A 12391-nucleotide genomic window follows, 5' to 3' on the forward strand; every position below is an offset into this window, starting at 1 on the left:
CAAAGGGGATGTGTGCCCCCCCGTCTGCCACCCCCGGTGCCCAGGAGCTCGCTGTGGCTCGTCCCTCCCAAGGGCTGGGCGCACCCTTCGCTCGCTGGGCCAGAGCTGCAGCTGCCTTGCGGGGCTGCCAACTTCCTAATCACACAAAACCGAACTCACACCCCGGCTCCGCCCCCCCTCTGAGGCCCCCCCACGCCCCGCCCCCCTCACTCTATCCCCCTCCCTCCATTGCTCCTGCTCCCCCACCCTCACTCACTTTCACTGGGCTGGGGCAGGGGGTTGCGGGGGAGGGGGTGGGGCCGGGGATGAGAGGTTTGGGGTGCAGGAGGGGGATCTGGGCGGGGGTTGGGGTGCGGGGGGGGTGAGGGCTCCGGCCGGGGATGAGAGGTTTGGGGTGCAGGAGGGGGATCTGGGCGGGGGTTGGGGTGCGGGGGGGTGAGGGCTCCGGCCGCGGATGAGAGGTTTGGGGTGCAGGAGGGGGATCTGGGCGGGGGTTGGGGTGCGGGGGGGGTGAGGGCTCCGGCCGGGGATGAGAGGTTTGGGGTGCAGGAGGGGGATCTGGGCGGGGGTTGGGGTGCGGGGGGGGTGAGGGCTCCGGCCGCGGATGAGAGGTTTGGGGTGCAGGAGGGGGATCTGGGCGGGGGTTGGGGTGCGGGGGGGGTGAGGGCTCCGGCCGGGGGTGGGGCCGGGGATGAGAGGTTTGGGGTGCAGGAGGGGGATCTGGGCGGGGGTTGGGGTGCGGGGGGGGTGAGGGCTCCGGCCAGGGGTGGGGCCGGGGATGAGAGGTTTGGGGTGCAGGAGGGGGATCTGGGCGGGGGTTGGGGTGCGGGGGGGGTGAGGGCTCCGGCCGGGGGTGGGGCCGGGGATGAGAGGTTTGGGGTGCAGGAGGGGGATCTGGGCGGGGGTTGGGGTGCGGGGGGGGTGAGGGCTCCGGCCGGGGGTGGGGCCGGGGATGAGAGGTTTGGGGTGCAGGAGGGGGATCTGGGCAGGGGTTGGGGTGCGGGGTCACTGTGGCGCTTACCGCGACCCTGTGGCCTCTCTGCGCATGGGCGGCCAGGCGGCTCTGTGTGGTGCGTGCTACCCTCGTGCCCACGGGCAGGGAGCCTGCCTTAGCCCCGGGTCCCCCCTGCGCCGCCGGCCGGGTTTTTAATGGCCCTGTCGGCGGGGCTGACCGGAGCTGCCAGGGTCCCTTTTCGCCTGGTCACCCTACTGCCTGGCTGGGCAAAGGACGAGTTCGCCTCCCTGTTTCACCCAGCACCGGGCCCACTCTGGTCGTTTTCCGACACACGTTCCATCTCGGCTCTCCAAGACCCCCGGCCACTCGCTCGCTCCCCCTGGCTTTCCCCGAGAAAAGGGATGCAAAGGGGCCTGGCCTGAGCCTGGGGCCTGGGAAGAGGGGGCATTGCAGCTCTCCCTCTGTCCTGGGTCAGGCCGGGGTTTGCCCCACGCCAGCCAGGCTCAGAGCAGGGGCCAGGGAAGGCAATAGATCGGCTGGCAGGCGGAGGGAGGGGCTCCCCCTCCTGTAACACAGAGGAAGGGCTGCTAGACACCTGCCTGTCTGCAACCAGAGCCCAGAGCCCAGACCCCAGGCTGAGTGGGGCAGAGGAATCCCCCCTCCCCCCGCCCACAAACAGGAGCTGAGTCCCATGGGCCCAGACGCTGTCCCAGGGTGCAGGGGCAGGGCTGAGCCCCCAGCTGAACCCCCAGGCAGGGCAAGACCACGGCCAGACGAGGCCCCAGGGGAGGGGAAAGCAGCTGGGAGGTGGCTGCTGGTACCAGAGACACCTGGTCTGAGGGGGGCCATGGCCATGGTGGGGTCTCCGCAAGAGAGCCCAAATTCCAGCCCACGGGGTGGGGGGGGTGGCTAAGAGGGCTCTGTCCTGGGGGCAGCAGGTTACCCCAAGGGGAGGTGGGGGCCTTGCATACACCCAGTCCCAGCGTTGGGACACGACTCCAGAGGGCCCTGCCCACATGCAGGAGCATCCTGCATCCCGGCTTCCCCACCCCCAGGGCACCAGACATGGCTGGGGTACGACTAGCCTTGTAGGGGGACAAACCTTCTCTGATCTGCCCAAGTGCTCCAGGGGTCCCTCCCTGCCCAACGTAGGGCCAGGGCTGCAGCTGGCTGACCCCTGGGGGAAGGGGGTCACTGCCCTCCTCACTCCCTGGCAGACAAGGGGGAGGGGCAGTGGCAGGACCCAAGCCTGGTTTCAAACCCAAAGGTTTGGGATGGCAAAGGGCAGCATGGAAACTCCCCCGTGGCCCCTGCTAGTGCCCCCCAAAAGCGCCGACCTCCGAGAGGACATGACACTGCTCTGAATGGTGTACTGGAAACTGCCGATGGTGCTTGGCGGATCCTGGAAATGCCTGGCCGGCCAGCGACCAAAGAGACAGGATAGATGCTGGGGCACCTATGGATAACATTGGGGGGTCACTGGCTGATGTGATCCCGTTCCGTTGGGTCGCAAAGGGGCAAGAAGGTGACAAAGTGGGAACGGTTTGTAATATTGGTATGAAGCCTGCATGCCTCAGTTTCCCCTGTGCTGCATTGTTGCAGGGAGGGGGAGGGCTGTGTGCTCTGGGGCAGGCTAGCAGACAGAGGGAGGGTGTCCCCAGCTGCTTGGGCCTCAATCCCCCTATCAGTGGAGCCTGGGGAAGACAATGAGGAATCCAGCACCTACCAACCAAGGCCTCTACCTGTCCGCCCAGCTGTCCCAGCCGGCAGACCCATCTCAGTGGAGGATAGGAGAAGACGGGGAAAGCCCACTACCCAGGACAGTGACTGACACAGACCCACAGGATCAGGGCTACACCCCCACCTTTGGAGGTCTCCAGGAGGAACCCCTGCGGTGTACCAGAGCCCTTTGGGGTCTTGCTCTTCCTCCAGGGAAACTGAGGCAAACATAGGATTCATAAAAATATTTTAAACATCCCCCCTTTGTCACAGTAACGCTCCAGGCATCGGGCCCCATCTGTGTCCGTCTGTCTGGGTATGGGGTGCTCTGGGCATGCTTGCTGTCCGTCTGGCTGCTCAGCTGGGTGACACCCCACCCACCTGTCCCATAGGCTGTGCCTGCTCCCCCGAGGGCTCGGTCTCCAAGCTCTGTGACGCCGTGAGCGGGCAGTGCCGATGCCAGCCTGGTGCCATGGGGCGCCGGTGCGACCAATGCTCGTGGGGCCAGTGGGGCTTTCCCGCCTGCCGGCCCTGCCACTGCAACGGGCACTCGGAGGAGTGCGACCCCCACACCGGGGCCTGCCAGCAGTGCCGTGACGCCACCACAGGGCTCCACTGTGAGAGGTGGGTGTGCGGGCCCCACGGGGCGGGGGCACAGCTATGGTCCCACTGCGCGGGACAGCTGTTGAGGCCTGGGTGATGAAGACGCAATGGGGAATAGCGTGGAGGGCTGGCTAGGGGGCAGCCAGAGTGTGGGCTGCCTCAGGTGGGGGGGAAGGCTGGCCGTGGGGACAAGGATTAGCAGTGGGGGGCCTGGCCGTGGATATGGGGGGTGGCAAGGGGGGCTCACTGTGGAGCTGAGGGGGCAGCGGTGGGGGGTTGGCTGTGGGGATGTGGGGACGGCAGCATGGGGGCTGGCCATGGGGATGCGGGGATGGTGGGGGGAGCTGGTTGTGGGGATGAGGGTAGCAATTGGGGGTTGGCCATGGGGATTAGGGCAGTGATGGGGGGGCTGGCTGTGGGGATGGGGGGCAGCAGCGGGGAGAGTGGGAGTGATGGGGGGTTGGCTGTGGGGCTGGGGAGGCAATGGCAGGGAGGCTGGGGGGCTGCAGTGGTGGGGCTGGATGGTAGTTGGGGTGCGGCCTGACAGGGGGGCAGAGGCGAGGGGGCTGGCCAGAGGTCAGCAGCAGGGGCTGGGGGTCAGCAGTGGGGGGCTGGCTATGGGGGGCAGAGGCGGGGGAGAGGCGAGGTGGTTTCTGGTCCGAATTCATCTCCCTCTTCTCTCTCCCTGTGCTGTGGGCAGGTGCTTGGAGGGTTACTATGGTGACCCGGTGCTGGGCTCGGGGCAGCAGTGCCGACCCTGCCCATGCCCGGGGTACCCTGGGACTCGGCATTACCATGGCAACTCCTGCCATGCCGACAAGGAGACCAATCAGATCGTCTGTCTGTGTGCACCAGGCTATACGGGTGAGCAGTGGGGGAGCGGGATAACGGGGTCAGGGCACTGCCCCCCCACTCTTGAGGTCATGGGGCTGGGCACAGCCCCGTTGTTCGGGGAGACTGCATGGGGGAGCAGGTGGCAGCCCCACTCAGCCATTCGAGAGGCCGTGGGGCTGGCAGCAGCCGGGGGCAGTGGGCAGGGGGTGCCCTCGGTCCCATGCAATGCTGCTCAGCCTCTGCGGAGCTGCCCCGGGGCATCCCCAAGGATGGGCGGCGGCCGGGCAGAGCAATCAGGAGACCCAAACCCTGCGAGGCCGCCCCCGCCAATGCCAGGCAGCACAGCCTGCTCTGGGAGCTGCTGGGGGAGAAGAGAGCAGGCCTGCGCTGCACCCTGAAGATTGGGGGGCACCACATGGGGCAGGAATCCCCCAACTCTGTGGAGGGGAAAGAGCTGGGCCTGGCTCCCTCCAACTGCTCTCTGGACCCAGCTCAGGGCTCCAGGGACCCATCCACCTCCTCTGGGTTACCACACAGGGCAGGGCCTCCCCCAGCTCTCAGGGGCTGCGGGCACAGAGAGAGGGAGGCGAGGCTGGGCTCTGCCTCCCACCACGTGCAGCCCCCTAGCCTGTCCCACTGGAGATGTAGTGGTAGTGGGCTGGGTCACAGAAACCCCCTTGGGACTGCCACGTGATGTGCTGAGACTACCTCTGAGCCCATTTTCCCTGCCAGCTTGGGACTTCAGTGCCCTGTCTTGTTGAGCCAGACACGCCAGCCTGCTGCAAACACAGACCCAGGTCTGTACCTGGTCCCCCAAAAGCTGCAGGCTTAACTGAAAACAGCTTAAAAGTGCTCCTGTCTCCAGCACCCAGACACCCAGCTCCCAATGGGGTTCAAACCCCAAATAAATCTGTTTTACTCTGCATAAAGTGTATACAGGGTAAACTCATAAATTGCCCTCTATAACACTGATAGAGAGATATGCACAGCTGTTTGCACCCCCAGGTATTAATTACTTGCTCTGGGTTCAATAATAAACAAAAGTGATTTTATTAAGTATAAAAAGTAGGATTTAAGCGGTTCCCCAAGTAATAACAGACAGAATGAAGTAAGTTACCAAGCAAAATAAAACAAAACACGCAAGTTGAAGCCTAATACATTAAGAAACTGAACACAGATGAAATCTCACCCTCAGAGATGTTCCAATAAGCTTCTTTCACAGACTAGACTCCTTCCTAGTCTGGGCCCAATCCTTTCCCCAGTACAGTTCTTGTTCGCTCCAGCTCAGGTGGTAACTAGGGGATTTCTCATGACTCCAGACAATTTGTTCTGTTCCACCCCCTTTTATAGCTTTGGCACAAGGGGGGAATCTTTTGTCTCTCTGGGTCCCCACCCCTCCTTCTAAACAGAAAAGCCCCAATTTTAAGATGGATTCCAGTACCAGGTGACATGGTCACATTCTTCCCAGCCTGACTCACAGGAAGCCTTCATTCTTCCCAGCCTGACTCACAGGAAGGCTTGCAAGTAAACAGAGCCATCTACAGTCAATTGTCCTGGTTAACAGGAGCCAAGATACCAAACCACCATTACTGGCCCACACATTGCATAATTACAATAGGACCTCAGAGTTATATTTCATATTTCTAGTTTCAGATACAAGGATGATACATTCATACAAATGGGATGACCACACTCAGTAGATTATAAGCTTTGTAATGACCCCGTACCAGAGACCTTTTTCCTGAAGCATATTCCAGTTACATCATAGTCACACTCGTTCGCATATTTCCATAAAATCACGTGGAGAGCACCGTCACAGCACTATCTGCTGCTGCCAGCAGCCCCGGCTGCAGGCTGGGCGCTATGCCAGCCCTGCTCATGGCAGGCGGGCGGGGGGGGGCTCCTGCTGGCCGACAGGGAGGGCGGGGGCGGGGCGGGGGGGCTCCTGCTGCCCGACAGGGGGGGCGGGGCGGGGGGGCTCCTGCTGGCCGATGGGAGGGCGGGGGCTGGGCGGGGGGCTCCTGCTGGCCGACAGGGAGGGCGGGGGCGGGGGGGTCCTGCTGCCCGACAGGGAGGGCAGGGCGGGGCGGGGCAGGGGGGTTCCTGCTGGCCGACAGGAAGGGTGGGGCGGGGCGGGGGGCTCCTGCTGGCCGACAGGGAGGTTGGGGCTGGGCGGGGGGCTCCTGCTGGCCGACAGGGAGGGCGGGGTTGGGGCGGGGGGCTCCTGCTGGCCGACAGGGAGGGCGGGGGCGGGGCAGGGGGGTCCTGCTGCCCGACAGGGAGGGCAGGGCGGGGCGGGGCGGGGCGGGGGGCTCCTGCTGGCCGACAGGGAGGGCGGGGCGGGGGGCTCCTGCTGGCCGACAGGGAGGTTGGAGGCGGGGCGGGGGGCTCCTGCTGGCCGACAGGGAGGTTGGAGGCGGGGCGGGGGGCTCCTGCTGGCCGACAGGGAGGGCGGGGCGGGGCGGGGGGCTCCTGCTGGCCGACAGGGAGGGCGGGGGCGGGGCGGGGGGCTCCTGCTGGCCGACAGGAAGGGCGGGGGCGGGGCGGGGGGCTCCTGCTGGCCGACAGGGAGGGCGGGGGCGGGGCGGGGGGCTCCTGCTGGCCGACAGGAGGGGCGGGGCGGGGCGGGGGGCTCCTGCTGGCCGACAGGGAGGGCGGGGCGGGGCGGGGGGCTCCTGCTGGCCGACAGGAAGGGCGGGGCGGGGGGCTCCTGCTGGCCGACAGGGAGGGCGGGGCGGGGCGGGGGGCTCCTGCTGGCCGACAGGGAGGGCGGGGGCGGGGCGGGGGGCTCCTGCTGGCCGACAGGAAGGGCGGGGGCGGGGCGGGGGGCTCCTGCTGGCCGACAGGGAGGGCGGGGGCGGGGCGGGGGGCTCCTGCTGGCCGACAGGAGGGGCGGGGCGGGGCGGGGGGCTCCTGCTGGCCGACAGGGAGGGCGGGGCGGGGCGGGGGGCTCCTGCTGGCCGACAGGAAGGGCGGGGCGGGGGGCTCCTGCTGGCCGACAGGAGGGGCGGGGCGGGGCGGGGGGCTCCTGCTGGCCGACAGGGAGGGCGGGGGCGGGGCGGGGGGCTCCTGCTGGCCGACAGGAAGGGCGGGGGCGGGGCGGGGGGCTCCTGCTGGCCGACAGGGAGGGCGGGGGCGGGGCGGGGGGCTCCTGCTGGCCGACAGGAGGGGCGGGGCGGGGCGGGGGGCTCCTGCTGGCCGACAGGGAGGGCGGGGCGGGGCGGGGGGCTCCTGCTGGCCGACAGGAAGGGCGGGGTGGGGGGCTCCTGCTGGCCGACAGGGAGGGCGGGGCGGGGCGGGGGGCTCCTGCTGGCCGACAGGGAGGGCGGGGGCGGGGCGGGGGGCTCCTGCTGGCCGACAGGAAGGGCGGGGGCGGGGCGGGGGGCTCCTGCTGGCCGACAGGGAGGGCGGGGGCGGGGCGGGGGGCTCCTGCTGGCCGACAGGGAGGGCAGGGCGGGGCGGGGCGGGGGGCTCCTGCTGGCCGACAGGGAGGGCGGGGGCGGGGCGGGGGGCTCCTGCTGGCCGACAGGAAGGGCGGGGGCGGGGCGGGGGGCTCCTGCTGGCCGACAGGGGGGGCGGGGCGGGGGGCTCCTGCTGGCCGACAGGAAGGGCGGGGCGGGGGGCTCCTGCTGGCCGACAGGGAGGGCAGGGCGGGGCGGGGCGGGGGGCTCCTGCTGGCCGACAGGGAGGGTGGGGGCGGGGCGGGGGGCTCCTGCTGGCCGACAGGAGGGGCGGGGCGGGGCGGGGGGCTCCTGCTGGCCGACAGGAGGGGCGGGGCGGGGCGGGGGGCTCCTGCTGGCCGACAGGGAGGGCGGGGGCGGGGCGGGGGGCTCCTGCTGGCCGACAGGGAGGGCGGGGGCGGGGCGGGGGGCTCCTGCTGGCCTACAGGAAGGGCGGGGTGGGGGGCTCCTGCTGGCCGACAGGGAGGGCGGGGCGGGGCGGGGGGCTCCTGCTGGCCGACAGGGAGGGCGGGGGCGGGGCGGGGGGCTCCTGCTGGCCGACAGGAAGGGCGGGGGCGGGGCGGGGGGCTCCTGCTGGCCGACAGGGAGGGCGGGGGCGGGGCGGGGGGCTCCTGCTGGCCGACAGGAAGGGCGGGGCGGGGGGCTCCTGCTGGCCGACAGGGAGGGCAGGGCGGGGCGGGGCGGGGGGCTCCTGCTGGCCGACAGGGAGGGCGGGGGCGGGGCGGGGGGCTCCTGCTGGCCGACAGGAAGGGCGGGGGCGGGGCGGGGGGCTCCTGCTGGCCGACAGGGAGGGCGGGGGCGGGGCGGGGGGCTCCTGCTGGCCGACAGGGAGGGTGGGGTTTACCCTTTTCCTTTAAAAAACCAAATAGAGACACCCCTGGCCCCGCTCACCCCCAGCCCCTCCCGATGGCGATGCTGGGGGCTGCAGGGGGCCGGGGAGGTGATCTGGGGCCGGCTGGTTCCCGAGAGCCCTGTGGGGGGCAGTGCGGGGAGCACGCCGGGGCAGGGCTCCGTGCCGGCCCTGGGGCCTGGGCAGCCGTCCCAGGGATGCGTGCGTGGGGTCGGTCCCCGGGCCCCACGGCGCCAGGCCGGGGGGCTCCAGCCGAGCAGCACACTCCTGGCACGGGGCTCAGAGGCAGGTGGGGGGCGTTGGTGGCGTTTCTGGGTCCTGAGAGCAGGACGGGGCCCCTGAGGCTGCCCGGGCCGGGGTGTCCCTCCGGGGCATCGCCCAGCCGGCCGCGAGCGTCTCCTGGTCTCGCCTCCAGGCCCGCGCTGTGACCGCTGCTCCCCCGGCTACTTCGGGGCCCCAGGGCAGGAGGGCGGGGGCTGCCGGCCCTGCCAGTGCAACGGCAACATCGACCCCAGCGACCCCGAGGCCTGCGACCCCCGCACCGGGCACTGCCTGCGCTGCCTGCACCACACGGACGGGCCCCGCTGCGCCGCCTGCCGGCCCGGCTACCACGGCAACGCACCGCAGCGCAGCTGCCGACGTGAGCGGGGCGGGGCCTGCACAGAGGGGCGGGGCCTGCACAGTGGGGCGGGACCATGGGAGGGGCGGGGCCTGCAAAGTGGGGCGGGGCCGTGGGAGGGGCGGGGCCTGCACAGTGGGGCGGGGCCTGCACAGTGGGGCGGGGCCGTGGGGAGGGGCTGGGCTGGGCCTGGCACAGTGGGGTGGGGCCGTGGGGAGGGGCAGGATGGGCCTGGCACAGTGGGGTGGGGCCATGGGGCACGGCTGGGCCTGCCACAGTGGGGCGGGGCCATGGCGAGGGGCTGTGCGGAGGGGCTGGGCTGGGCCTGGCACAGTGGGGCGGGGCCATGGGGGGGGCGGGGCTCGGCCTGGCACAGTGGGGCGGGTCGTCGGGAGGGGTGGGGCGGGGCCTGGCACAGTGGGGCGGGGCCTGCACAGTGGGGCGGGGCTGTGGGGGTGGGGCGGGGCCTGGCACAGTGGGGCGGGTCGTCGGGCGGGGCGGGGCCTGGCACAGTGGGGCAGGGCCGTGGGAGGGGCGGGGTGGGCCTGGCACGGTGGGGCAGGGCCGTGGGGAGGGGCGGGGTGGGCCTGGCACAGTGGGGTGGGGCCATGGGGAGGGGCAGGGTGGGCCTGGCACAGTGGGGCGGGTCGTCGGGCGAGGCGGGGCCTGGCACAGTGGGGCGGGGCCATGGGGAGGGGCAGGCTGGGCCTGGCACAGTGGGGCGGGGCCGTGGGGAGGGGCAGGCTGGGCCTGGCACGGTGGGGCGGGGCCGTGGGGAGGGGCAGGCTGGGCCTGGTATGGTGGGGCAGGACAGGGCCTGGCATCTCATCACAGGGAGTGGGGCTGGGGTCCCAGGCCCTGGCACTGTGCAGACACGGGGGGTGAGGGCCCAGCACGGCCCTGTCCCTGAGTGTGGGAGATGGCAGTGCCCTGGGGCTGTGGGTATCTGTGGGCAGAGGGAGGGGGCTGAACCCTGCCCCTCCAATCCTGCTGCTGCTGTTCCCAGGCTGCACCTGTAACCAGCTGGGCACGCTGCCTGCCCACTGCACCTCCGGCACCTGCTACTGCGACCGGCTCACGGGCAGCTGCCCCTGCCGCGAGCACGTGGTGGGCAAGAACTGCGACCAGTGCGCCCCCGGCTTCCGGAGCTTCGGTGGGGAGCGGGGCTGCGAGCCCTGCGGCTGCCACCCAGCCCACTCCCTGCAGCAAGGCTGCAACATGGTGAGTGCCCGTGCCAGGGAGCAGGGGCTGGGTGCCACCTGGCATGCAGCAGGGCCTGGCGCTCGGCCTGGGCCGTGCCCTGCTGGGCACTGCATGGGCAGGCTGCCCTGTGGGGCCATCGGGCTGCGCAGGGCCCAGGGAGGCCTGTGTTTGGGGGTGCCCGGGCTCCCTCTGCTCCACCTAAGTGTCTTCTTTGCCCACCAGTTCACAGGGCAGTGCCCATGCCGGCCAGGCTTCGGGGGACGCACCTGCGCCGACTGCCAGGAGAACCACTGGGGCGAGCCAGAGCGGGAGTGCATGGGTGAGTGTGTGTGGGGGGAGATGTGGGCAGAGACCTGGAGTGCAAGTCCTGGGGTCGAGCCGTGTGGGGGTGGGGCAGGGCAGGGGGAAAGTCTGGAGTGGAACCTGGAAGAGATGGGGGGTGAGCTGGAGGGGAGTGGGGGGGGCAAGCCAGGAGGGGGCACAGGGGGTGGTGGGAGAGCCAGATGGGGATGGGTGCTAGACCAAGGGGTGGCAGGGGGCAAGCCCAGATGGGAGATGAAGGTGAGCCCAGGGGTGGGGGGTGGGAGGCAAGCCGTGGGGGATGAGGGGTGAGCCATGCGGGGGGCTCACAATGCTGCCCGTGGGAGCCAGCTGAGGTCACTCAGTCGGGGTGAACTGCAGACAGAGCGGGGCAGACAAACCCCGAACGCCGGTGGATATGCCACTCCTCAGAGTTACCAAACCAGCCTCCGTATCACCTCCCTGGGTACTCAGGCGTCCACACAACGCAGTGCCCCTAAAGTGCCCGCCCCAGGCCTCCCTCCGGACACACGTCAGATACGATGATGATTACTGAAGATCTTCTCTCATCATATAAGAGAGCAGGTTCCCCCAGTCCCAAAGGATCAGGCCCCAAACCCAGGTCCAATGATACCTTAGATCTTACCCCAAATACGCGCTGATAGCCAATTCTCGTTAATTAAACTACAGTTTATTCAAAAAGAAAAGGGAGAGAGAGTTGGTAGAGAGATCAGTCTACAGACCGACCTGAGTTCAGTTCCTGAGGTCACGATACCGAGCAGAGATGGTGAGTCTGTAGTGGCCAAATGTCCTTTTAGAAACAGCCCAGAGGTTACAGTCCAATGTCCATGTTCAGGGTGACTCCAGTCAGTGACTGGGGATCTCAATCCTTATGGCTCAGGGTTTCCCCTTCTTGAAACCCAAAGCCGATCTGAGATGAAGGAGGATCGTGTCCCAGGGCTTTTATACATTTCCAGCAGCCTCTTGGCCTGAGAAGACAATAGGCTCAATCTTCCTTCTCCCAAACATCCTGGCAATTAGCCCAGGGTAATTTATCATTAAACGGTTCAGATACAGGTTACCCCAACCTTCCCGGAGACAGAGAGACAACAACACTGTTGCCCTCCAGTGTCTTCCTAGATCTTCACACTCCTGTTTTGATCTTTGAATCAAAGCCGTGGCAATAGACAAGACTCGTTTGCTGACATCACAAGCCCTGAGCCAGCATCTCCCCTTCTCTCTCTAGCAGTGCGGGCTGCAGTTCACAGCTCTCCTCCTTTCCATCTCTTCCTAAGCAGTCTCTAAAGTTGGGCCCTGGGTCAGGTCAGTCTGGGAGGTCATTAACTCTTTCTGGCCCTGTGTCACCTGTCAATGAGATATGATATCACACTCCTAACCTCACAGGGGGCAAGCCAGAGGGGGCTGAGAGGTGAGCCCAGTGGGGTTGAGCCAGAGGGTGATGGGGTGAGCCCAGAGGAGTGGGGGGGCAAGTCAGAGGGGGATGGTGGTGAGCCGGGGGGGGAGAGTCGGGGGTGAGTTGGAAGGGGATGGGAGTAAACCCAGAGGGATGGGAGGCAAGCCACAGGTGAATGGGGTCGAGCGAGAGGGGTCCCCACACTGGACAGGCTGCTTTGCTCTGCCCTCACTGAGCCCCGTGCCCCGCAGAGAAGGGCGTGGGGCTTTGGGCATTTGCGGAGACTGCAGAGCTGGTGCAGCCAAGGCCTCGCTGCATTGTCAGAGCTGGGGTGGGGGAGTGTCACGGAGTCCCCGGGCGACGCTCTGGAACTGCTCCCCACGAAGCCAGGCAGGACTCTGGGGCAGTCTCCTCTCTGGGAGCAGCCTGTCTG

At 68.3% G+C, this 12391-nt stretch overlaps 1 protein-coding gene across 1 annotated transcript in view; it reads left to right on the forward strand.

Moving 5' to 3' along the window:
- The window catches only part of LOC311524124 (laminin subunit beta-2-like), a 48265-nt gene that overhangs the window by 24845 nt on the left and 11029 nt on the right, over positions 1-12391 (forward strand). The window contains exons 21-25 of the mRNA XM_084634916.1: positions 3067-3298; positions 3978-4141; positions 8838-9062; positions 10048-10262; positions 10467-10563. Coding sequence (XP_084491042.1) covers positions 3067-3298; positions 3978-4141; positions 8838-9062; positions 10048-10262; positions 10467-10563 — 933 coding nt within the window. The remainder of the gene's footprint in view (positions 1-3066; positions 3299-3977; positions 4142-8837; positions 9063-10047; positions 10263-10466; positions 10564-12391) is intronic.

This window comes from Lepidochelys olivacea (assembly GCF_965140295.1).
Source record: "Lepidochelys olivacea isolate rLepOli2 genome assembly, chromosome: 7".
Classification (NCBI taxonomy): domain Eukaryota; kingdom Metazoa; phylum Chordata; order Testudines; family Cheloniidae; genus Lepidochelys; species Lepidochelys olivacea.